At 42.3% G+C, this 27,122-nt stretch overlaps 1 protein-coding gene across 8 annotated transcripts in view; it reads right to left on the reverse strand.

Moving 5' to 3' along the window:
• The window catches only part of LOC6039898, a 153,265-nt gene that overhangs the window by 76,185 nt on the left and 49,958 nt on the right, over window positions 1–27,122 (reverse strand). For 7 of the 8 annotated variants that reach the window (XM_038258012.1, XM_038258030.1, XM_038258024.1 and 4 more), the window contains one exon: window positions 1,162–1,182. The exons of the other annotated variant lie outside the window; for it this stretch is intronic. In XM_038258012.1, the coding sequence (XP_038113940.1) occupies window positions 1,162–1,182 (21 nt within the window). The remainder of the gene's footprint in view (window positions 1–1,161; window positions 1,183–27,122) is intronic. 8 annotated transcript variants of the gene reach the window in all.

Below are 27,122 nucleotides of genomic sequence, written 5' to 3' on the forward strand. Positions count from 1 at the left end.
GCTATGTGGGCGTCGTGGGTGGTTCCCGCAATATTCAGGTTTGGTAACGACCATAATTTCGGCACGTGCAGATTGGGGTTTTATCACTTGGTTGACCCAATTATGGAAAATGACAACTTTTGCAACAGTATTTAATTGCAATTAAGTGAGTTCATGCACTGCTAGTTTCGCTTTATTCAATTCAAACAATCGCAATTATCAGTTCAGTTCACTGGAAAATTAATTTTGACTTCTCTATTGGATCATTTTCAATGAGTTCCCCCAGATTGCATCCAATTATCTTTGAATAAATCTGCCATCCACTTGAGTTTGTCAAATAGCCGTTCGAGTTCGAAATCCAATTCGATATACAATTTCAAACGTGCTTTCATTTGCCAAACCAAAATGTGACCGAAAACAGATCCACCCTGGTCCAATTAACTGCTGAAATCCCTGAGGGGCTGGGGACAAACCGAACACAGATAGATGTATATCGTATTTGGTTCATGAATAATAATTGAAACAAATGTACAAAACCCAAAGCACTTGCTCTGTCCGTATTGATTTTTATCACTGAAGAATGGTGGCTCACCTGAATAAATGAATATTTATAACATCTGGAAGGCTTGCTCAACGATGTGGTGGCGCCACAGACCTGATCTGGACACTAAGTTTAACATTCTAGGGAAAAAAATGTGAAGTAACGCGTTCACTTGTCTATGACAAATGCTGTTATGAGGTGACAATTGTAACTACTTTGGAAAGTTCGTCTCCGCCTCCACAGCCTACTGCTGCTGGTGACAAGTGGTAGTAGTTGGGTGCACACAGTGACGTAAGCGACACTGCTCGACTTATTCTTATTTTTATTACGTATTTTATCAATTTGGCGCTTGCGTCACTTCGCCTTGTTACGGCAGTAATGGTCCAATTAGGAAATCGGAAAGGGTGCTGACACTTGAACAAGTCATTGAGAAATTACTTTACTCTTTGAAAGCAGCATTAAATAGTTATTAAATCACTAGAATGCTTGATGACTTTAGGCCATTGTTTTACAACGGTTTTTTTTATCTCCAAATGACAAAAGTTTCTGTTAAAAAGTGTTATCGTTTCTACATTCAACTAACAATTAATCTATCAATCTTATCTAAATCTAACTTCGATTACCTACAAATATTTACTTACTAAAATCATAATCAAAATATCCTGAAAGAAAAAGAACAAAAAAAATAAAATTCACAAAAGATCTGTTATCAATAGGGAAGGAAAATAGACCAATTTCGAGCCGGACGTGTTTTTATTCAGAAGTTTCTTCAACTATCGCCAGCGCAACAAATACAAACAATTTTAATAAAACTTGCTCCAAACAACGGCCACGACAGCGCAAAAATTCCCAATCTATTTCGCTGAAAAACTTTAAACATTCCACATCACTCCACCTCCTTCGCCTCAACTCATAAATATGTACATAATTGCAATTTTTCCGCCACTTTTCACAACATTCTCTCGCAGCAGCAGCAGCAGCAAACTAGCCTCGGCGAAAACATCGGATGCTTAATTTTTTATCATTTTCCATTTTTCACTCCACTACGAAAGCTTGTTGAAAAGTTCGCCCCTTACCCCCATATCGCAGCTAATGAAAACAAACTTCTTTCTTTCTCAGCTTTCTTGAGAAAAAAAAACGCTCCCCTCCTCCATCATCATCGTCATCAATCTTTATTAATATCTAATGTGATATCACGCCGCTCGCGAACTCTTTCGCGCTCAATTTCGAATCAATCCCCATCGATTAGTCATTCGAGCGGTGCTGCCCTTCTTCGCGACATCAAAATGCAGTTTGAGTTCCGAAATTGCCGGAACACTGGCGGGGCAAAGTTTCGATTTATTGGACGAGAAAACTTTGCCGGGGGGGCAGTCAATTTCACGCGGAGAGTTTCGTGTGCTATTGCATCGGAGCAGAACGAAAAAGTATCGATTTTTGGCGGAAAAAATCGGGAGAACAGTTTTGCTGCTGTTTGAAGTGGGGGTTAACTTTTGATATATATTTAAGTTTAACTACAACGGATTGAAAATCGAAAGATTCCCGGGAATGCTTTGATCGAAATTCGAACCACTCCCAGGAATCCGAACATGTCCGGAAAGCGATTTTTAATTCCCGGATTAAAAATTGAAAATCGGATCACTCTCGGAAATCTATGCAAGTCCAAGATGCGATTTGTATTTCCCGGATTGAAAATTGGACCAGTCCGGGAAATCCAGACAAGTCCACACACAAAAAAAATCCGAATGTTACATCATTTATGATGTAACACTTTTGCACGTCATTAAACATTTAAATTCAAATGCGATTTGATGTAAATTTGCAACAAATTATACGTAGAAACATGATTTTACGTGAGATTGAACCGTTTACGTCGAATCTCAAGTTTACATCAACTGAGTTTACATATGATTTATTTTCCGTGTCGAGTAAATTCACATAACTTTTTGTGCAGAATGAACATTTTATTTACCAGATTTTTAAATCGAACCACCCATGAGTATCGTCAATGCAATGCACAATGCGATCTGGACGATCGCAAAATTAAGTGGAAAACGGATTTTCAGAAAAATGGTGAAGTTTTGGAGCTTTGGTGTCTTCAGGAGAGTTGTTACGAATAGAAAGGGGCAACTTTTGGTTTGGTTGAATATTAGGGTGGTTCACTATTAGGGTGATTTTGAAAAACCTATTTTTTCCTGAATATTTTTGGGAATTTTTCTGTCTTCAAAACAATTGTTCAGCTTGCCAATCCAAGCAACTTTGTAGAGAAGACACCAAAATTTTATCTCGTAATCTACGCCTTCTACGACCAAATTTATAGAATGATAATTATACATGAGCAATTCTCTACTAAAACCGGAAATGGATTTTATTTGTATTTTTTGATTTGGCTCAAACTTTGTGGGGGCCTTCCCCATGACCAAATATGCTATTTTGTGTCATTGGTTCACCCATACAAGTCTCCATACAATTTTGGCAGCTGTCCATACAAAAATGGTATGTAAATATTCAAACAGCTGTAACTTTTGAGTGAATTTTCTGATCAATTTGGTGTCTTCGGCAAAGTTGTAGGTATTGTTGAGGACTTTTGAGAAAAAAATAGGTACACGGAAAAAAATTGCAGATTTTTTTATCAACATTTTTTTCACTGAAACTCAATTTCCCAAAATACGTATTTTTTGATTTTCGAGATTTTTTGATATGTTTTAGTGGACAAAAATCCGCAACTTTTGAGCCATAGAGAAACATGTTCAAAAAATCTGCCGCCGAGTTATAATTTTTTGAAAAAAATAGTGATTTTTGGAAAAAATCGAAGTTTTATGCAAAAACAAGTTTGACATTACTTTTTAATGCAAAATTGAATTTGCAATCGAAAAGTACAAAACAGATTTTTTGAAAAAGGGCTCCGTTTTCAAGATATAGCCACCGAATGTTTGATTTTAGCGAAATATTTGCAGTTTTTCAATTTCTAAAAATAGTGACCATGAGTGACCATTTCCAAAAATATTTTTTTTTGAAAAGTTCAGAAAATTTGCTATAAAATTGTCTAAGGCACATTGAAGATTGGACCTCTGGTTGCTGAAATACAGCGGCTTAAAGAAAAAGAAACACGAAAATTGAAGTTTTCTAAGTCTCACCCAATCAGCCCACCATTTTCTAATGACGATATCTCAGCAATTAATGGTCCGATTTTCAATGTTAATACATGAAACATTCGTGAAATTTTCCGATCTCTTAAAAAAAAATATTTTGAAAATTTTCAAATCAAGACTAGCATTTTAAAAGGGCGTAATATTGAATGTTTGGCCCTTTTAAAATGTTAGTCTTGATTTAAAAAAAATGAAAATATTTTTTTTTTCGAAAAGATCGGAAAGTTTCACGAATGTTTCATGTGTTAACATTGAAAATCGGACCATTAATTGCTGAGATATCGTCATTAGAAAATGGTGGGCTGATTGGGTGAGACTTAGAAAACTTCAATTTTCGTGTTTCTTTTTCTTTAAGCCGCTGTATTTCAGCAACCAGAGGTCCAATCTTGAATGTGCCTTAGACAATTTTATAGCAAATTTTCTGAACTTTTCAAAAAAATATTTTTAGAAATGGTCACTCATGGTCACTATTTTTAAAAATTGAAAAACTGCAAATATTTCGCTAAAATCAAACTTTCGGTGGCTATATCTTTAAAACGGAGCCCTTTTTCAAAAAATCTGTATTGTACTTCTCGATTGCATTAAAAAATAATGTCAAACTTGTTTTTGCATGAAACTTCGATTTTTTTTCCAAAAATCACTATTTTTTCAAAAAACCATAACTCGGCGGCAGATTTTTTGACCATGTTTCTCTATGGCAAAAAAGTTGCGGATTTTTGTCCCCTAAAACATATCAAAAAATCTCGAAAATCAAAAAATACGTATTTCGAGATATTTAAGTTTTAAATTTGCATCTTTTTTACCTTAAAATGGCTGTAACTTTTGACCCTTGAGTCCAAATTGACCTGTCAAAAAATAAAATTGTTTGTTTTTCAGAACTCTAAAAGTGCCACGAATATCACTTTTCTCTCAAACTTAACCCTGAATTGCCATGTTGAAAAATAAAGATTTTTAAAGGTTTGCTCAGATGCTTTCTATAAATTTGGTCGTAGAAGGCGTAGATTACAAAATAAAATTTTGGTGTCTTCTACAAAGTTGCTTTAATTGGCAAGCCCAACAATTGTTTAGAAGAGAGAAAAATTCCCAAAAATATTACTGAAAAGTTCAATTTTTTAAGTCACCCTAATAGTGAACCACCCTAATTTTCAACCAAACCAAAAGTTGCCCCTTTCTATTTTTTCACCATTTTTCGAAAAATCCGTTTTCCACTTAATTTTGCGATCTGGACCACTGTGCAATCCACAGGCGTGTATCGTTCTTTTTGCGACAAGACTCCGCCTCCCGGGTCTCCTAAGTGTGAAGGTATGGCACAGGGAGAGGGCACCGAATACCTATATTTACACATAGATTATCGATTTCGGCGACCTCTGGATTGTGAGTAAAATGTAATTGGCATATCACAGAGAAAAAAAATGATGGTAATATTCATCAGGAAATGGTGACAGATTATGTGGCAAAAAATATGATTAATTTTACCCCAGAAAATGTAGAATTTTCATCAGTTTTTGATAAATATTCATCAGGTTCACATTTTTACCCATTTTTCATGTAATATTACTCAAAAAAGAGGTAATATTCAACCTACCAAATTTCAAACATTCCAAAATTCAACTTTTTTTTTCTGTGTATCCCGGACTGACAATTAAATTGTTTTATATACACAGCTAAAAAAAGTTGAATTTTGGAATGTTGAATATTTGGTAGGTTGAATATTACTTCTTTTTTGAGTAATATTAACTATAAAAAGGGGAAAAAATGTGAACCTGATGAATATTCACCAGAAACTGATGAAAATTAATCATTTTCTGATGTAATATTACACATTTTTTTCGATTACAATCATTTTTTTCTGTTTAGCATTCATTCGAAAAAATGACTTCTGCGGGAATAATGGAACATAGTACAATGAAAATTGAGACGAAAATTATGGACGTCCGTAGTGGTACTTTATGATGTTATAAAATGGATTATTACCTTTAAAAAACATTTTATTTTAAAAGGCTTGAAGAGGACTTGATGTTGAATTTCATTATAGTTGCAATTAAAATTTATATTTATGGCATATACGTGATTTTTCGTCATTAAAACATTTACGCTGCAAATTTTTCCAACGAAAAAAGTGTTTCGTCACAGAAAAACACAATACAGCACAACATAATAACAGTGTCTTCCGATCCGGAAAAGGCACACACATTTTCCTTTGTTGTTTTACATACCGCAATGTTCATGGTTCATGAAACCGTTAACCAACGAGTAGCAGCAGCAGCAGAAAAAAATCCCCCGACCATGTACGCACATCCATTCCGATTAATAATTTACCAGTGAACTGTGTAAAAATAGTTATTTAATCCTCCAGGACGAGAACAATGGGGGAAACAACGCATGTCCTTCGTCCTGCTGTACAATTTCACCGATACAGACAGCCCCTGACACCAACACGCACGCACATGTGCGGAAAATCTCATGTAAATTTCATTGACGACATTGTTTTTTTAACCCTCACCCCTCTTGCGACAAAGGATTGAAAAAGATGGGGGGGTGCGTCTGATTGCGGAATGGGTCTTTCCTTTAAAATCGTATTACACACACGTGCTCTGCAGAAGCCTGGCACCTGCTTCCATCTAGTATAATGGAGATTGGGTGTTATCAGCAGCAGTGCTGGCAGAGATTGTGAGGAAATGAGGCAGTGATGCCATCTATGTTGTTTCAATACCAGCAAGCTTAGTAAAAGATAGCACACGGGAATCAAAATAACAAAAGTAAGGATGTGATGAAATTTTAAACATTTTTTGTACTTTTAAACCAAGAAATTTAGCATCACTGGCTTGCTACCCAACGCACCGCACAACCCGAGATTGGCAGCGGACACGTGGACCAACTTTACACCGCAATATTTGTTTAACTCTCGACCCCGGTGATGGGATTGACACGGGGTCGGGGTAAGAGTCAATCACACCTTTTAAGGGCCGCACGGTCGTCAGAGGTGTGGGCATCCAATTCAATCTGTGAGTGTTTCTACTTTGCGCGGGATGCCGAGGTGTCGGGTGAAAATTGGGGCCTTCCGAGAAGGGCTTTTTCGTTTGAAACTCCTAGCAGTGCGGAATTTGTTCTCTCATGTGGTAAAATCAGGAAAAGTTACTCTTCAAAACAGTTGAAAAAAGTATTGGACGGGTTAAAATTTTAAGGTTTTACCAAAATTTATTTGGTCCATAACTGGTAAACTAAAAAAATACGCAAATTTTAAAAGTATGATGTAATTTTACACACTTTTTGAGGTAAAATTACAGGATTGTTATAATACTTGAAATACATGCAAAAGTTTCATCTGTGAACTGCAATTTATTTTTTTAAATACAATTCCATTTTTTATTCATTTATTCTAACAAATGTAATAGGTTAAATTACATGAAAACAGAGGTATATTTAAAACTTTGAAAATTGCAACCTTACATTTATTTTAATGTGATTCTTTTAAGTAAAATACAAGCAGAATAGAAATAATGCGGCATCCAACTTATAGAAATCTATAAAATTAATCATTTTTGATTAACTCCACACGATTAAACGACTTTTCCCACCAAACAATGACAAACAAGAAAAAGTTTTTACTTCATCGCAATTCTAAACCAGCCAAGGAAAATCTTATTTTCTGCTTAACGATCGACAAACACATCAAACATGTATGAAAAATGATACTTTATCCTTTACCCCCTCCCCATTCACCCTCACAGAAAATGTGAGTGCGAAAAAGAGGCACGAGAGCGCGAAAAGTACTTTCCACATGAAAGGCAATAAAAACGAAGAATTTAGGGATAAGGCAGGACCTTCTCCTCCTGTACAAAGGTGGGTACCGACATGCAAAGTGAGGGTGTGTGAGTGCATGCATTATTTTCGTTTGTGTTGTGTGGAAAATTGTTAACGATTTCGGGAGGCCAAAAACAGCAAATCATGAAAAATTCAAAACGGTTGGATGCTCTTTTCCGAGAGCGACATCGGTCCCAAGAGGGAGGTTTCAATTTTTATTAAGGGGTTTTTTTTTTTTGAGTACAGGTTCGTATGAGAACGTCTGGGTCCTGTAATTTGCAACTTTCAGGTAATTTATGAGAGAGACATTTATTGCATATAAAAAAACGAATTAAAGTAAATTCAAAAAAAACTAATTGACGCTGCATATCATAGTTTTCAGTAGTTCGAGAATTTTTTTTATCATGACAGCATGAAAACATACACGAAACCATGAAATGGGTGCTTAACAAATTCTTCAATAAATATTTAAAAAATCCGAAAGACATTGGTTTTCGTCATGCATAAAAATCGAAAAATCAAGAATATTTTCATAATTTTATGAATTTTGTTCATGAATGTATGAAATATTTTGTCAATGATTGCAAACATAATTTACGATTTTGTGAATCAAAATTCTTGAATGCTAGTACAAATTAACGTCACCAACAAAAATTGAGAGAAAATTCACAAAATTCGTGAACTACCGTTCACGATTTTATGAATGCTATTCATGAAATCATGAAACGTATTATAATGATCGTGAATCCATAATTTCATGAATTTCACGATTTCTGGAACATTTTCTGTATACTTTTTGAATTCTATCATATTAAAAAAACGTAGAGGCTTGAATTTACTACATGTTTTTTCAAGTTTAACCATGTTTATTTTAGATCAAAAGCTTTGAAATATGTTACCTTTTCTCTCAAATCTTATTCCGTCAATCACTGTCATCGATTCGCCTTTGCTTCATCAGTTCTGCCTGAGTGGTGGGGGTAGTGGCACCCCCCCAAAAAGTATATCTAATTTTCACCTAACGAACCACAAAAATAAACCCATCAACCGTGAGGCAGGAAGAAGAACCGCCAAAGCCCTCAACTTTTCCGATTTGATTAATCACCAGTGCGCGCACATGTCGGAAAAATTGAATTTTCCACTTCACGGACGTCGCTCCTATCTTACTTTCAGGATTTGAGTTTTTTTTCTTCTGTAAAGTGTGAAACAAGAAAAACAAGCTTTCCTTTAACCACTTTAGAAGATTAGATGGAAGCAAAGCTTTTTGCACGTTCAATCCTTTTATCGATTGAAAATCTCCCCGATTAGATAATGGTCAGCCATTTTCACCACACTTTTTCGCCAAAATCACAATTTCTGTGAAATCAGTTTCGAAACCTCAACTTCCAGAACCGGAAGAGCCACTGAATCGGAAGCCCCTCTAGCGGTAAGTATTGATTTCCTGGTAGCAGCACCAGCAGATAACATCAACCACAATCAGGTAACCAACCGACCATGGTGAATGTGGTGTGGCCACACCTCTGGGGATGTCCGAGCTGGAAGGGGAAATTCGATCCGATTGCTACGCAGAGATATGTGGCGGTGCAAATTGGCGCCGAATCGGAATTGCACCAGAAGAAATTTTTTGAAGAGGAGCGATTCTTATTACGTCATATAAAACGTTCTGTGGAAGCATTTCTGTAGAACCCAATTACATCCCACAGTTATTTTTCCTCAAATCTGTACCGACTCCTCAAAATCAAAAAGAAGATATAATACCCATCGCAGCTGATAGGCTTTGACACATCTTTTCTGGTTGATGGATAAGGCAAAAAACACAAGAAATTCGTTCTTCAAAGATGAACATTTGCCACGTCAGTGATTCCGAGTGCTCCTCATCGTATCACTAGTCACGCAAACCAGAAGATGTTTTGCTATCGTTCCGGCGGTCATCTGGTCTGGAATCATATCGGAGGACCACCCTCCCGTGGGAAATGAACCGAACGAAAGATGGCAGCACCAACGCTGGCAGCAGCATATTGTGCGGAAAATCCTCTTAACGATGAGCGGACAAAATTAATGAGGGGGCTTCTTCAGCTCTGGGAGCTTCATTTGTGGTTTCGTCTGATGTTCTGATGCTGATGCTACCCAGGTGAAGATGAGTTTTGGTTTGGGGCACGCTGGTGCAAGCTACAAAGAAGATACGACCCTAATCCTGAGGAATTTAGCGACAAAAAATGAGATATCAGCTATAGTTCAGAAGCAAGAAGTTGAATTACCTGAAGATATGTTTATAAATAGATGTTTGAAAATTGACAAAAAAAAAACAAAACGTCAAATACAACCTCTACATTACAAGAAAACCCATGCCATTTAATACGGAAAGCTTACCGAACCACAAACGACACCCAAGTGCCTCCAGTAAATTTTAATTCCACCTGACAGAACCAGTTTGTGCCTGATCGTGCGTAATGTCATGAACGCCAAGGGCGTGTGTTAAAGAAGGGGTTGCGACACTTTATATGATTTAAATTAAATGTTTAAACCTATGATGATTATGTTTAGTATGGTGAATTGCGTAGACTCTACTTTCAAAATTATCAGTGTTTTGAAATCAAGGAAAAAACGTATAACATAATAATCCAACCTTACATTACACCGGGATTTTTTTTTTTTTTAACATATCTAAATTTCTATATATGAACTGTAAATATTGATATTTTTAGATAGTCATTAGGGAGGTTAAACATTTTCAACTTTAAGCCTTCTAATTACATGGCTGAAATGTATCGGTTCATTTAATCCCAAAAATGGGCTAGTTTCTAGTCAGCATCGTGCCTTGTCCTTCTCGATTGTGAGATTCCTACTCGAAACTAGGTATCCGAAGGCTTGATTGTTGAGGCAATTGCAAACCTATTTTTACAACTTAGCTTCCATCCACCCCGGGATTCGAACTGATGACCTTTGGATTGTTAGTCCAACTGCCTACCAGCGACTCCACCGAGGCAGGACCCAGAGAGACGACTCCTACAGCTATCCTTTTAGATTTGACCGGGGCCAACATTTACTTCCCCATCCGACGGAAGGCGTGGTCAGACAAATCTCGTCTCGAAAAATGCCACCGGGACCGTCGAACCCAAGCCGACTGGGAGAGTGACAACCACGCTTACCCCTACACCACGGTCTTGGCTCTAAAATTTTCAAAATATATTTTTCAAAAAAATCTGAAAAAAATACATGTATACATACTAGGGTGTTTCATCCAAAACCAAAAGTTCTCAGAATCAGGCAAACCGAGGTTCCCCTAGTAGAGGATACCCATAGGGACTCTCATGCCAAATATCAGCCCATTTGGTTGAGAATTGGCCTGTCCCCAGCAATTATAAGTTTACATGTAAATTACTATGGGATTTTTATGCTTTTCGTTCAATCGTTCCTACAGGTCTGGGGACAACATGGATTCACTCGGAATAAAGACAGGTGTGTAGGGGATGGACCAATGAACACATTCCAGAAGGAATTAAAGCTTGTCCATTCTGTCCCCAAGGTGCGCATTGGATCGACGTCCGGTGTCTCCAGAATCAACGATTTACCCTTCAAATGTACGCATTGTCCCTAGTATGCTATGACTACTAGGAGAAAATTACGACGCCCCATGTCAGACGGTGAACACGTGGCAGAGCATCTACTCGAGTTTTGGCTCAGAAACATTCTTTAAAGTACTAAAATTATAATTATTGATGTTCCTGGAAGAATTTCAACTATTCTAAATAAAGTAAAATGATGATTTTGTGTTAATAATGCAATCGATGCCTCTCCACGTGTTCACCGTCTCATATGGGGCGTCGTGGTTTCCTCCTAGCCGTCATAGCATACTAAGGAAATGCGATGCTTTTGAAGGATGAATCGTTGGTTTGGAGACACCGGACGTCGATCCAATGCGCACCTTGGGGACATAATGGACAAGCTTTAATTCCTTCTGGAATGTGTTCATTGGTCCATCCCCTACACACCTGTCTTTATTCCGAGTGAATCCATGTTGTCCCCAGACCTGTAGGAACGATTGAACGAAAAGCATAAAAATCCCATAGTAATTTACATGTAAACTTATAATTGCTGGGGACAGGCCAATTCTCAACCAAATGGGCTGATATTTGGCATGAGAGTCCCTATGGGTATCCTCTACTAGGGGAACCTCGGTTTGCCTGATTCTGAGAACTTTTGGTTTTGGATGAAACACCCTAATACATACATAAAAAATCGACAAAAAATACTGTGCAAACGATTATTTACTCTTCTGAAATTTTGATTCAGTTCAACGATTTTTCCAAACCATCTCTTTTGTTAGCAGTAAAATATCTTTTATAAATAAGTACATGAAAAGCCCAACTAATAATCTTTTTTTTAACTGTGACGCTATTATATTGAATCAGCCGTTCCGGAGTTATATTTTTTTTTGAAAAGGTGGGTTTTGCGACAGAATTTGGCCAAGGAACTCCCATGCCAAATTTGAGTCAAATCGGTGCACTTTTAATTTGGATACTTCTTGTTTGACGTGGAATCGCTGAGTCCTTTTTTTGTCAATATTTCATAACTGACATTTAAGTCGCCATCTTGGATTTAATGTTCTTCTTTGGCAAAACTCACCTTTTTCAAAAAAAAATATACCTCCGGAACGGCTGATTCAATTTAATAGCGTCACAGTTCAAAAAGAAAAAGATTATTAGTTGGGTTTTTCAGGAAAAATATGTATAGCGTAGAAGTTTAGCTCAACTATCAAAAAAAAGGCAGCATTTTTTTGTGATTCTATTTTCCGAATTAATCTTTTTCACGGGCTTCGGATTATCGAGTCTGGGAGGTACTTATTTAAAAAAGATATTTTACTGCTAACAAAAAAGATGGTTTGGAAAAATCGTTGAACTGAATCAAAATTATGATTAAGAACATTAAATCCAAGATGGCGGCTTTAATGTCAGTTATGAAATATTGACAAAAAAAGGACTCAGCGATTCCACGTCAAACAGAAAAAAATCAAACCATCCACATTAACGACCCCCGGGTCTTTTGTGGTCTCTATTGCAAGTTTCTGCTCGAACCTAGGAGTCCGAAGGCTTGAATGGGGAGAGCACCCAAACCTCTTTCTACTCCAAGGAACCTTCCACCCCAGTGTTTGAACTGACGACCTTTGGATTGCGAGTCCAATCGCCGCCAGCGATTCCACCGGAGTAGGCTTGGTTTGGTGTGTTGTTTGTGCTTATGGCATGGAGACAACTCCTACACCTGGAATAACTTAACGGCCTAACAACCAAGGCCGGGACCGACATTTTACTTCCTCATCCGATGGAAGGTTGCAGCAGATGGGAATCGAACCCAGAATCATCCGCTTACAAAGCGGACAGCGTAGCCATTCGGCCACGCACTGCCACGTCAAACAGGAAGTATCCAAATTAAAAGTGCACCGATTTGACTCAAATTTGGCATGGGGGTTCTTTGGCCAAATTCTTTCGCAAAACCCACCTTTTTCAAAAAAAAAATTATACCTCCGGAACGACTGATTCAATTTAATAGCGTCACAGTTAAAAAAAAAAGATTATTAGTTGGGCTTTTCATGAAAAATATGTTGAGGTCCGAAAAAACAATTTGAAGGTCTCGGGACCAAATGGCTCATATCCGAAAATATTTTTTGCAGATTCCTTGTAATCTGCCCATAATTGAAAATTCGGCTATTATGCCAAATCAAGTATTCCGAGAAAAACGCGTTTAAGTGTTTGTCACAAAATCTCCGTCAAGGCAATTTCCCATAAGAGTGGCATATTAGCCTTTGGTTTTTCGCATCGGCAGCCGAGTCTAAACACTATTTCAGTGAAATTCAAGTTCCAGGAGATGTGTTGGAACATCCTCTACCACCTGGAGCTGATATCTCGTTTTTGCCAAAAGTGGATATTAGCCGTTTTTTCAATGGTGGGCAGTAATGTTTTACATAACATTTCTAAAAAAAGAACATCAAAACTGGTGTTTTCGACGCATTGCCTTAATTCAAGTCGAATTTGTAAAATTACTCATGAAAAGAAATAAATTTACATACTTTTCGAGGTAATATTTCTGTCACAAAACAAAAAATTTCAATGTACCGTCATTAGGGGTAACATTGGATTTGAGGGGTGAGATTGGGTCATACAAAAATGCTAAAATTTGTATGACCCAATCTCACCTCAGACTCAGTGTTGCGACGTTAATAAAAAATATAATGATTTTATAGTAAACAAGCCTTACCCGACAAACTTCGTTCTGCATTTTTTTTCGTTTGTTGACGTTTTTTGCTTTTTTGCTAATTCAACCTCCTGTGATCAAAATGTGATTTTACGTAACTAATTCCATACAATTTGTCGATGCTCCGGAATCAGTTTCATAGTGGCCAAAGTGTCAATTAGTTAGCGTATAAACTTTCCTCGGACTTATACGAACCCAACGCAGCAAAAAGCACCTCGATCCGACGCTCCGTATTGAACTGATTCGCGTTCGAACAAAACCGTCGAAATTTTTTTATATATATAGAAGATGTTTTGGCGAAAAGGGAAAATACCTCTTTCTTGATGTATTTTTGCCTCAATTTACATGGAATAAGTAAAATCATACATAAACAGATGTTAATTTACACATTTTTAGGAGGAAATGTTTCAATTTTTCTGACAAAATACATGTTAACATTCCCATATGTAATATTATACTACATGCCATTTTTTAAGGTGCTCGTAGAGCAATCTTTTTCAAAATTCAAAAAATATTAAGTTATTGCAACCTTTATACATATCTCGTCAACAATACTTAAGAAATCGAGAGGAATAATACTGTGAGAGACGAAATTATATTAGAATATAATTTATTTATTTCAAACATTTTCTGTTAGATTTAAATGTTTTAAATGCAACAATAGTATTATCACACAAAATTCATCCCTCCTTTTTTCGAGCCCTTGTACACACGTTCAATAACGCCGCAAGCCGTTGGCAAACTTTTCCTTCTGCGTTTGTCTAGTTATTTTGGTTCTAGTTAGCAGTTTTCTTCTTTTATCTAAGCACATACGTGAACGGATTAGCGCCACCCAGCTAGGGCAACGTCACACATTATTGTCGTAATTAGGTTTTCAATAAATTCCGTGAAGTTTTTTTTTTTTTTTGACTTTCTGTATTTAGTTTGACAATTCAATTAAATTAAATTTCTGATCCTCACAAAAAAAAATCTTTGCAAGTTACACTACCCTGATTCTAATTCCAATTTTCGCGGACCCACAAACCACGCGGGACAATCAAAAACACGTACTCCACACGAGCTCGCTTCGTAGCCTCGTAGAGTTCGCATGTCAGCCCCGAGGTCGAAAATCGATTCCGGCCGACTACATTGTGCGATGGGCATGGGGCCACGTAGAAATACCGACCGACACCTCCCTCCCCCAGGGGTGTCGTGTAATTTCCGAGCGTTCCACCCACAGCAAGCTTTTTCGGTCGGCATTGTGCGGCCCCAAATTGCTCGGGGTTGGTCGGGGGAAAAAAATAACGTGCATTAATCGTGGCGAATTGATACTATGAGAGGTAATCGTCGGTACTAATTGTGCGATCAATCAACGCTTGGCTGAAAGTGATCAGGAAAATTGGCGGGTAGAATTGAATGGAAAACTGCTTGCGAGTGGTTATTTCATGATCCGAAAATTTAATAGTCAATTTGAATTGAATCAAGAAACGCTATCACAGCAAAAAATCCGATGGTAAAATCGCATGCAAAAGCATGCACATCACCTTCGTCAAAATAAACACTTAATATTACACACTGCATGTAAATTTTTTGCAAACACAAAAAAAAGTTGCAACCGACGGGATTCAAACCCAGCACCAACAGTAAGGACTGGCGCCTTAGCCCACTCGGCCATCAGACAGATGGAAAGTTGTTAGGATAAACGCATATATGAGCTTGACATTTCGGTCAAGAAGGTTTTCCATACGGATGGGCTACATATTTCAGGGTGTAAAATCACATAAAATTGCATAAAATAATTCAATATTTTGTTTACACCCAGGCCTTTTACACGCAGCTGGATTACTACTTTTTTAGCTGTGTATATGTATTGATTCATGTTGTCAGACTTTTTTTTTTGATTATTTTGACAAAAATAGCTCAATGAATTTTAACGAAAACAGAATGAAAAATTTAAGCAAAAATAACAAATCCGGGAAGTTCCAAAAACGTCACGTACTAACACCATATATTTCACCTTTATGATTTTCAAATGGCACAATTAATCTCAACATTACCTACGCAAATGAGTCCTTGGCGAGTTAATGTGTCACACACTATATTCATACAGCAAAAAGAATACTTTGAGTTTCCTTCCGAAACTACTCGCCCCGTGCTAAAAGCCCAATGTTATACTGTCGTTTAATGCGATGTGCGATGAGTTATAAAATAATAAAACTTGACGAGCTTCTAGATTCCGGCGTCATCGTCTTGGCCGGAATCGCCTTCGGCCATAACTGTACCGCCTGGCGGGGAAGTTCATAAAGGTGGCAGTATGCGGTCTATAATAACGAACTTTTCATCCAATGGGAAGCTTCACGGTGTGTTTGATGTTTTCTGATGAAAATCTTTTAAAAGTCCTCTTCTTCGGAGATTAAAAACAAACATTTTATAGCCAAATACTTTCAGAAAAAATAGCCACAATTTTTTTTTATTTGATGAACCTCATGAATTATTTCACAACTGTTTACACGTGTTCAAATACTTTGAAAGAAGATTCCAGGACCCGTTGACGAGCGCGAGCTACAAATTCCCGGCTCCAGGCACTGCTGCCCCGAGCCGGGGTGATTAAATGTATGCTTGGGGGCTTTCCAGGCCGTCGTCATGTTAAAAGCTCGATTTACGCTTCACATATTTTTGCTTAATTAGATTATGAAAAGAAAATCGCGCGCGCATGGGCTAGGTTTGCGCCATGTTTCGCGTGGACGGACGAGAGACGGTGCGAGCTTAGAGCCGGATTTTCCTCCTGGGTGCTGCTGCTGGGTTTTAATGAGAAATACCTATCTAGATCGTGAGTGAGGATTCTGAAGAGGAATACATGAAAGGTTTGCCCAACGAGGTACGTGAATTTTAAAGTACGTTTTGATATGTTCAAATCTTAGAACAGGGTTGAAAGATCTACAGAATACACGATCAGTTATAACATACAGTAACACAACCTTCATAAACACAGAAAAAATAATGTAAATTTGGAAGCTGTAATTTTGGAAGGTTGAATATTACCTCTTTTATGATGTAATTTTACCTCAATTTAGACTGAAAAAGTGACATTACACCAGAAAAGTGATAAAATTACACATTTTCAGAGGTAAAATTACACCTTTTTTCTGACATAAAAGATGTACCCCTTCCTAGATGTTATATTACCATGATTTTTTTTTCTGTGAATCTCACTGTAGTGCTAGATCTCCTACTTCCAATGCATCCTGGCGCTTAAAATTTTTTTTTTTTTACAAAATTCAGAATCGAGATAATCGTTCTCTCAAAATTTATTGAGGGCTCAGTGCCAAAATCGATAGAATAATGGTACCAACTCACACCATCATAACAAATGAGTTCTTTCGTTAGTTGAATCAATAAATCTCCAACAAGTGTCATACATCGAATTCTGACTTCTCCATGGTCACCAAGCTGTGGTGGCCGAGGCAGCTAAGTCATTGGATTGGTTTGTCAAAGGTCTCTGGTTCGATTCCCGTTGTCGACACTTTTGGTTTTTTGTTTGACGGATGAACTTTTTTTGCAAATGAACCTCGAGAGAATAGTTCTATCGCCCATCTCGAGCTGTGTTCTCTGCGTCCGTGAATGGTACCACTATTCTCTCGACTCGAGACCATCATTCTCTCGGACTAGCGCTGCCAGTTTTGGGTGTGCGCCTTTTCGAGATATTTGAAAAGAGCACAAGCCAAAAAAAAGTTCCCCGATCGCAAGCAAAATTTTTGTGGGAGTTCCTTTGCCAAAATAATTAGCCCCGTATTTTTTGTTTGTCCATTAGGGTGACCTACACCGTGCTAGGGTGGTCCCAAAATTTGCCATCTGTTAATAACGAAAATTGGGTACGCAGACATGTATTAGTCATCGCTGAAATTTCAAAGTTAGCGCAGATTTAGTGAAAAAAGATGATTTTTCTTGAATTTGCGCGTGGCGCAGAACACCTCCAGTTTTTGAGTATGTTACGTAAAATTTGTCGAGAGTCCGATAAAAATATTTTCAGACATAGGTCAAAACGTCATTTTAAGTTTTCATACGACTGTTTTTCAAATATTTGGCTAGTTTCAAGGGTCCTGATTTTCGATTCAATGAACAGAAACCACTCACTCATCGACTATCCATTCGTCGCCTATTCCAACCCACTAGCATTCATGAGCGAATGATACTCGCAAGCAGCTAGCGAGTGGCCCGAACTGTTCACTCAGCGAACAAATACATCGTGAAAATATTTGCCTACTCTGTCGCTTGACGACACTCACACACTACCATGCTCAGCGAAGAGCCATTCTCACAAAATGCCAGCGCGACAGTCTTTTTGTCTTCATGCCCTCAGTTTGCCATCAATTTGATTTTTTCTTGGTGGAAGTTTCTTTGAATGGTGTCTATAATGTTATGAAATCTGTACAGAACCGGATGGGGCCGGATCACTCTGGAGAGTTCCGGAGGAAATCAAACACGGCGGGCTACTTAAAACGCAAACTTTTATTTGCCACTCGCACACGGAACGAACTACTTCCAACGGACTTTTATTGGGATCTAACTCTAAAGTACATGAAACATACATGGCGCATCGGTGCACTTCGCGCCACCGATCGCAGTTAGCCGAGAGGGTTAATTTGGTGAGAGTGGGACCACAGAGAAAATATAAATTAGAGAGAAAGAGCGACTTCAGAACTGCCACCTAAACAGGCGAGAATTAGTACTGCGCGGGGTAGCACCAGCCGCGCGTACCACAGTACATCATTAGTCTACTCATCTTCCTACCTCTACCAATTCTTTACATCCCGGCCGCCTTGAAAGACCTTTCAAAACCTAACTGCATGACCATGACATTAATACTACACCTAACATCTAACACACCTCACAACTACTTACAAAACTAAACGTAAACAAATATACATGGAGCAACAACTAAAAAATCACTTTCGCTTTCGATCGCGGTGCATCATTCTTCGGCACAATAGGTGCATCCTCATTGTTCGCCGATCAGCTGATGACAATCTGGCTCTGCTGCTGCTGCTCGTGGTGTTTCTGCTGCTGTCGATCGATTTCTTCATTCGCAGGTCAGTTGTAGGTTTTTTTAATCGTCTCTCGCTGCATTCTAGGGCTGCTGCTTGCCGTGGGGCGTCTCTGACGGCGGCAAGTTTCGTTCTCGATCCTCGGATGGTCGTCCTCGACGACGGATGCAACTCTGTGAACGAACATAGACGGCTTTTTTACGAGTAAAACAGGGACAAAAAAAGACTCGCCTGGAGCGGAGGCCACCGTGGCCTCCGCGGGTGCCTCCGGCACCGATGCTACTGCCCTGGCGCGGACAGTGTGGGTGGATGAGCGGCGTACGTGCGACGTACGGTGTGTGTGCGACTTGTGCGATGCTTCGAACTGCGTTGATCGTCGAGAAAGCTGGCCAAGCTGTACGACGACCGGTGCAGGGTGACTCCAGCGGCCGAATTACTGCAGTTTTTCGGTTGCTGAGTTGATCGTGGCTTTGCGCGTGCCCCCATGGGCACGAACTTTTGCGATTTTTCTGGCGGTATAAAACAGAAGAGCATTACTGTTTTGCTTTGCGTGGGAGACCACCGGTCTCCGGGCGCGTTCGCGCCGAGTCTAGTGCGACTAGACCAATCCCCTGGAATGCGTCCAGCGGGTAGATGCAGTTGGTGATGGGACCCTTGATTGACGGTTTGTAGGAGAGATACGGACCTTAAAGCGAGAAGGACAACAGCGAACAGGTGCAGGGGAACATGGGCATCAACGCTGGCAAAAAAGAAATGGGATTACTTTTTGCTCAAGTACAAAATACATAAAACTTAACTGGTGTGCGGGAGTGCACATCTGCACCCCCGCAGGCGCGTAAAGCACCTCGATGGAGAATGATTAGTTCTCAGCTTGTGTGTTTGGGAAGTTGTCTGCTATGGGAAGGATGCAGATCTTGGAGATTCCTCTCTCGTAGACTCCGTCCTTCGTTCTGATGACCGCAACGCGCACGTTGCCATCGCTCCCAGTGCGAATGTCGGTCACTCGCCCTAGGTGCCACATCTGTGGCGGCAGGTTCTCCTCTTTCAGCAGCACCATCATTCCGCAGGACAGGTTGTTGCGCTGTCTCGTCCATCGCGTTCGGTTGTGGAGGTCCGACAGGTACTGCGTCGACCACTTCCGCCAGATCTGCTGCACAAAGTCCTGCGTTCTCTGCCACGCTGACAGCCTGTTCTCTGGGACTTCCGCCAGGTCTGGTTCTGCCACCGCTGCCAGTGGTCTTTGGACCAGAAAGTGACCAGGGGTGAGGACGTCGAGATCGTTCGGGTCACTGCTGAGGGGTGTCAGGGGGCGAGAGTTTAGGCATGCTTCGATCTGCACCAACACAGTCACGAACTCGTCGTGCTGCAACACTCGCAAGCCAATCGTCTTCTTGAAGTGCGTCTTGAACGACTTCACCGCTGCTTCCCACAATCCACCGAAGTTCGGTGATCTTGGCGGAATGAATTTGAACTCGATGCTCTCCTTCGCCGCATCTCTCACCACTGCTTCGTGGAACTGTTGATCGCAGAACAGCTTCGCCAGGTCGTCCAGTTCTCTCTTCGCTCCCACGAACGTCTTCGCGTTGTCGCACATGATCAGCTGCGGCTTTCCTCGCCGCGCGGTGAATCGCTTCAGCGCCGCCAGGAATGCTTGTGTGGTGAGGTCGGTCACAACCTCGAGATGTACTGCTTTCGTGACCAAGCACACGAACACAGCTACAAAGCATCGGACAGGTCTCGCCTTCCGACCGGGGTACGACAGCTGAAACGGTCCGCAGTAATCCACACCCGTTTTCAGGAACGGTGGAGCTGGATTTACGCGTTCTTGGGGTAGATCGGCCATGAGCTGATCTTGCACCTTGGGCTTGTTTCGGAAACACGGTACACACTCGAATATGACTTGCCTCGCTGCGCGCCGGACGCTCAGCGGCCAGAACCGCTCGCGCACACTAGAAATCAGCAGCTGCAGTCCAGCGTGGAAGTACTTGTGGTGGTAGTGCTGTAGAATTAGTTTAGTTAGCGGATGGTGGTTGTCCAAAATCATCGGATGCTTCCTCCCAGCTGAAACTGCAGCGTTTCGTAGCCGGCCGCCAACCAGTATTACGCCCTTCACGAGCCTAGGATTGAGCGCGTTCAACTTCGAAGTCTCGTTAACTTCTCCCTTCTTTTCCAGATCTGCGAGCTCATGCGGGAAGCATTCCTTCTGCGCCAGCTTCACCAGATCCAGCAGTGCCGCTTCGTGCTCGGCGTGCGTGATGTACCCGCTCTTTCGGCACTCACGGTTGGCAGGTCGAGCGTTGTGAGCGAATCTGCGGCAGAGTGCGGTGACTCGAATCAGCTCAAACAACGACGAATATCGCGTGAACAGCTGCTCCGGCTGAAGAATCTGGACAGTGCAAGCGTACGACGCTCTCTGCTCCAGCAGTGCAGCATCCAACTCCTCCTGCGTGGGATTTCTCGTCTGCGGCCACTTGTCTGGACTTAAGCACAGCCATGTGGGTCCAATCCACCACAGCGATGCGTACGCGAGCAATGCTGGGATCATGCCTCGAGACAGCAGATCCGCCGGGTTTTCCACACCGGGTACGTGGTGCCAAACACAACCTTTGCTCAGGTGCTGCATCTCCGACACGCGGTTTGCCACAAATGGATTCCAGCGAGATGGTGCGGACGCCAGCCAACTCATTACGACCATCGAATCCGTCCACAGATGGATCTCGATGTCGACCGGAAACAGAGGGCGTATCTTCTGCAGCAAGTGACACATCAGCAGTCCTGACGAGCACTCCAGTCGCGGGATCGTCTCCTCCTTGGTTCGTCGCTTCAAGTCGGTCATCGGCGCCACCTTAGTCTTCGACGTTAGCAGGTTGACCGACACACCACCGTTGCTCCAGGTGCTGCGCGTGTAAAAACACGCTCCGTACGCCTCAAGCGACGCATCGCAAAATCCGTGCAGCTCAAGCTTGACACACTGCAGGCTAAAACCGACCCAACGTGGCACAGCGATGTTGTCAAAGCTCATCATGTTTCGTCGAAACTCCTCCCAAATGTGCACAAGATTTTCTGGCAACGGCTCTTTCCAATCGACTCCTTTCTTCCACAGCTTCTGGAGGAAGATCTTGGCGATCACAACAACTGGTCCGACCAGTCCAACGGGATCGAAAATGCGTGCTGTGTCTGACAGCACCGTTTGTTTCGTGAATACCGTAGCGGCATTCCACGTCGGCGTTTTGAACTTGAACTCATCGCTGCTCGAGTCCCACAGCAGACCCAGTGTCTTCACAGCGGCAGTCGACGAATCCAACTCTTTCGCACCTCCTTCGTCTCGCAGCTCCTCGGGGATGGCTTCCAGCACGGCGTTGGCGCTGCTTCGCCACTTCCTGAGCAGGAACCCGGCCGCCATCAGCCGCTCGCTGGTCTCTCCAACCAGCTTCTGCGCTTCCTCGATCGAGTCGGCTCCCGAGAGCATATCGTCGACATAAAAGTCATGCTTGATGGTCTTCGCCGCCAGCGGATGTGTGGTTTCCACCTCTTCTCCGACCGTGCGCAAGCATTTCGTGGCCAGGTAGGGCGCCGACGCCGTTCCGTACGTCACCGTAGTGAGCTTGAAGGTTCGCACAGGCTCGCTCGGCGAGTCCCTCCACAAGATCCGCTGCAGATCCTGGTCATCTGGGTGAACGTTCACCATGCGGTACATTTTTGCGACGTCTGCGACGACGGCGATCTTCCGCAAACGAAAGCGAAGAATGATGGTCAGCAAATCATCCTGGACCACCGGTCCTACCATCAAAGCATCGTTCAGCGAGACCCCAGACGACGTAGCACATGAGGCGTCAAAGACTACTCTCAACTTGGTGGTCGTACTGTCTGGTCTCAGCACAGCATGGTGAGGTAAATAGTACACTTGCTTCTCCTCCGTGTCTTCTTTCACCTCCTCCATGTGTCTCATCTCCAGGTACTCGTGAATGAAGTCAGAATACTGCTTCATCAGTTCTGGATTAGCGGTGAGCCGCCTTTCCAGCCCGTAGAACCGCTTCATCGCGATCGACCTCGACTCGCCTAGACTCTGCAGGATCGTCTGCTTCTTCGGCAGTCTGACAACGAACCGACCGGTCTCGTCGCGCATGGTGTCCGCCCTGAACAGGTCCTCGCAGGCGCTCTCCTCGAGCGAATGTGTACTCGGCGTCTGACACGACTCCAACTCCCAGAACTTGGCCAGCAAATCGTTAATCTCCGCCAACGCTTCTGCTTCTGCTGAGTTCTGATTCGCTACGACTCGTGGTAGCTTCGCTGCTACTCCGTTGACAACGCCAGACACCACCCAGCCGAGCTCGGTGTTCTGGATCGTCGGGCTTGCTTCTCCAAGCTTCATCTTACCATCGGACAACAGGTCATAGTAATGCTCTGCTCCAATGATCATGTCCACAGGTCCAGGACGGTAGAAGTGCGGATCCGCCAGCTTCACGTCCTCTGGAATGCTCAGCTGCTCGGCATCGATGTTGTTGAACGGCAGATTCGCCGTGACCTTCGCCAAAACATGAAACCTCATCGATGCTGCGAACTCCGAAATCGCCGAAGAACGAGCGCAAACAGTAGCGGTCACCGCAAAGGTGGAAGTGGATTCTGCAACGCCGATTCCTTTCACCCGCAGGTAGTCGGACTGCGGCTTGCATTTAAGCTTGCGCGCGAACTCCTTGGTCATCAGGTTTCGCTGGGAGCCACTGTCAAGCAGTGCTCGAGCGAACAGGGTGTGACCTCGCGAATCGCAAATCCGTACAACAGCCGTGGACAGCAACACTTCTCGAACCTCCTCCGTGCGACTTGGAACAAGGGACGACGACAGGTTGCACGCTGCTGTGTGGCCTGTGGCGAGCTGTGAGCTTTGTGGTTGTGAGCTTTGCGAGACTGGTGTATGTGTAGGGTTTTGTGTAGATTGAGTGGGTGTGTGACGGGTTTGGCTTTGTGTCTTCTGTTGTGGGTAGTGTGTGGATGGTGTGTTCCCTGAATGAGGTCGCGACGCGTTCGGGCCTGCAGCGGCAGCGTTCGACCTTTGGCCAAAGTTCTCGTGAAGAAGCGTGTGATGTTTCCGCTTGCACATCGAACAAAATCCTCTCGTACACTTTTCCACGACGTGACCAGGCTGCAAACAGTTGAAACACAGCATATTCCTCCTGGCAACCGCGACACGCTCTGCACAGCTCATCTTCTTGACCGCAAAACACTGGAACACGTTGTGCTGAGGTCCGTTGCAAAAAAAGCATCCGCTTGGCTCAGCAGACGCAGCGTGACTTGACGCGTACTTCGGCGGGCGACGCTCGTTCCTCGTAGCTTTCTTCATGGAATCGATCGTCTGCAGCACTCCGCACTGTTCCCGCAGAAACTCCAGCAGCGTCTCGTACTTCACGAACTCCTTGGACTTCTTGTTGTGTACCTCCCAGTGGCGCAATGTTGCGGCGTCCAACTTGCTAGTGACAACGTGAGCGAGCAGGATGGACCAATCCTCAGTCTTCACCCCGAGCTTGTTGATCATCTGCAGGTTCTTGTCCACCACGCTCAGCAGATGGTTCAACGCCTCAAAGCACTCGTCTCGTACGGGCTCAACAGCAAAGATGGCGTCGAGATGGCTCTTCAGGATCAGCTTCATGTTCCCGTAGCGATTCTCCAGCACGCCCCACGCCACCTGGTAGTTCGTATCCGACACGCGCACTGTGCTGATCTCAGCAAGCGCTTCTCCAAACAGTGAAGACTGAAGATAAGTAAACTTATCGAAATCTGAAAGGTTTTCACTATTATGGATCAGCGACTTGAAGGAATCCCGAAAAGTAATCCACTCGGTGATGTTTCCTCCAAACGACGGCAGCTTGATTTCGGGCAGCTTCACGCGCGAAACAGTCGATTTCGCCTGAGCAGGTGCCGCTTGCGTGGGTGCTTCCTCCTTCCGCTTTGCCAGCAACTTCGCCTTCAACTCACAGTACAAGTTCTCGAACTCCCATAACGCCTTAGTGTGCTCCTCTACATCCTGTGTTTTCTCCTTTCCAGCAGCGTCAACCCCGAAAACATCAGTGAGGACGTCGATCTTGCGCCGCACGACGTAGAACTTCGCCAACGCATCATCCAGCATGTTCAGCCGCACGTCGATCTGAGCTTCGTCTTCGCCATCCTTGAAGCCATCAACGAACTTCTTCGTCATCTCCAGCGTACTACGAAGCTGCCTCTCCTGCATCTGGTACTCCCGCAACGTAGTCATCGCGATGCACTTCTTGGACCACAATTGACACCTGAAAACCCGACGCGCGCGACCTCTCGAAGACAGATGACAGAGAACAAGACCAACCCACTAAGCCAGGGACCCCAGAACCGTCAATCAAAGGGAGAATTTTCACCACACTCAAGAACCCAAGCTCAAATAAAAACTCGCATCAACTCAAATCGGTTCAGCTTTAATTGTGGATCACCACAGCTCAAACAATAAAATCAATTTTAATTGCAATGGCTGGCAGCGCATGCATCAGCTCCAAGCCACAGACCACTTCTACTTCCCTTTGAATCCGCAATCCGTCCGCAGCTCGAAGTTCCGTCCGTCCAATCGTCGACACCAACTGCAACAGCAACCGTAGCAGCAACAACACCAACCGCCGAACCGCAACCGCCGCCGAATCCTCCAAATCCAACAGCACCTTCTTCAGCGCCAACTGCAGCTCGTCGACGGTCAACTCTGGGTCGTTGAACTCCAGCCAGCGGTCGTTGACCTCGTCGCAGTCGTTCACCTCCGCACAGCAACGGCCAACACTGCTGCACTGCACAAATTTCTCCGGAACTGGTCCACCGGTCGAGTGATCCGGTTCGAAGGACCAAAATGTACAGAACCGGATGGGGCCGGATCACTCTGGAGAGTTCCGGAGGAAATCAAACACGGCGGGCTACTTAAAACGCAAACTTTTATTTGCCACTCGCACACGGAACGAACTACTTCCAACGGACTTTTATTGGGATCTAACTCTAAAGTACATGAAACATACATGGCGCATCGGTGCACTTCGCGCCACCGATCGCAGTTAGCCGAGAGGGTTAATTTGGTGAGAGTGGGACCACAGAGAAAATATAAATTAGAGAGAAAGAGCGACTTCAGAACTGCCACCTAAACAGGCGAGAATTAGTACTGCGCGGGGTAGCACCAGCCGCGCGTACCACAGTACATCATTAGTCTACTCATCTTCCTACCTCTACCAATTCTTTACAAAATCAAAATAAATGCACAATTTAATTGATAACATTGATTTTAGGCAACCCAAATCAATGAGTATAACGCAGCGCATCAGAGAAAAAATGTGTTCAGTTCAGAGTGATCGGTGGCGTTCGGCCTGCCTGAGCCGTTCGGAGACTGAGTCGATCAGAGAGAGAAGGAGAGTAGAACAGAGAGTGTTGGGAGCGAATGGTTTGAAAGTGACACAAAAAAATTGAGCCCGATCGGAGATCAAATTTTTCAGCTTGTGCCCTTTTCAATTGGAATTGCTGAAAATGGCTGTAACTTTCGACCCTTAAGTCCAAATTGACTTGTCAAAAAATAAAGTGGTGAAGTCTTGTAGTTAAAAAAAGACACTAGTTAGTGGTTGGTACTAGCCATAGTGGCCGACAGCTATAAAATCAACTTCGCTTTTCAGGGCAACCGAATACAAGTTGTATCATTTAAGAGCGAGTCCACTAGCAAAGCATACCCATCTCGCATCGACCTCACCAATCTGCCTGAAATTTTCAGGGGTTGTTTGTACATATAAAACTAGCATCTGGCCAAAATATGAGCACTCTAGGTCAACGGGAAGTGGGGCAAATCGGGACACAAAGTTTAAAGGTTCAAAAACGTCAACAATCTTAAAAAGGCTATAACTTAGGCAAAATTCAATTAAATTTCTAAATTCAAAATGCATCTGAAAGGGCTCAAAAAATGCAATAAAATGCAGGGAGAAGCATCCCGATTGGTTCAATCTAAAGGGAGTTATTGGCATTTTATTGAAAAAATAGCATAATTTTCAAACTCAAATAAAAAAGTGTTCCATCCAGATTTCAACTCGGTTCGACCTGCAGCTTGTAGGGGACATGTGGGACTACCATCTGAGACTGAGAACGCTTTGGGTAAGGCAGTTTAACATATTAAATAGACACTTTTACCTTTAGTGTTTTTTTAGTTGTAATTTTTTGCTCGGGGGACCCCTTAGATCCCATTTTCTGGTGATAATTTTATCATATTCGTGTTCCTGAGACAATTTCACAATAGGAACATGCATAAAAAAATTTATTTAGATTCATTTTAACCCTTTAAAAAATAAAAGTTAAAAAAAATCTTCGATTCACATTTATTGAAAATCAAGTTCGTTTCTAAGGATA

Source organism: Culex quinquefasciatus, chromosome 1 (assembly GCF_015732765.1).
Source record: "Culex quinquefasciatus strain JHB chromosome 1, VPISU_Cqui_1.0_pri_paternal, whole genome shotgun sequence".
Lineage (NCBI taxonomy): Eukaryota > Metazoa > Arthropoda > Insecta > Diptera > Culicidae > Culex > Culex quinquefasciatus.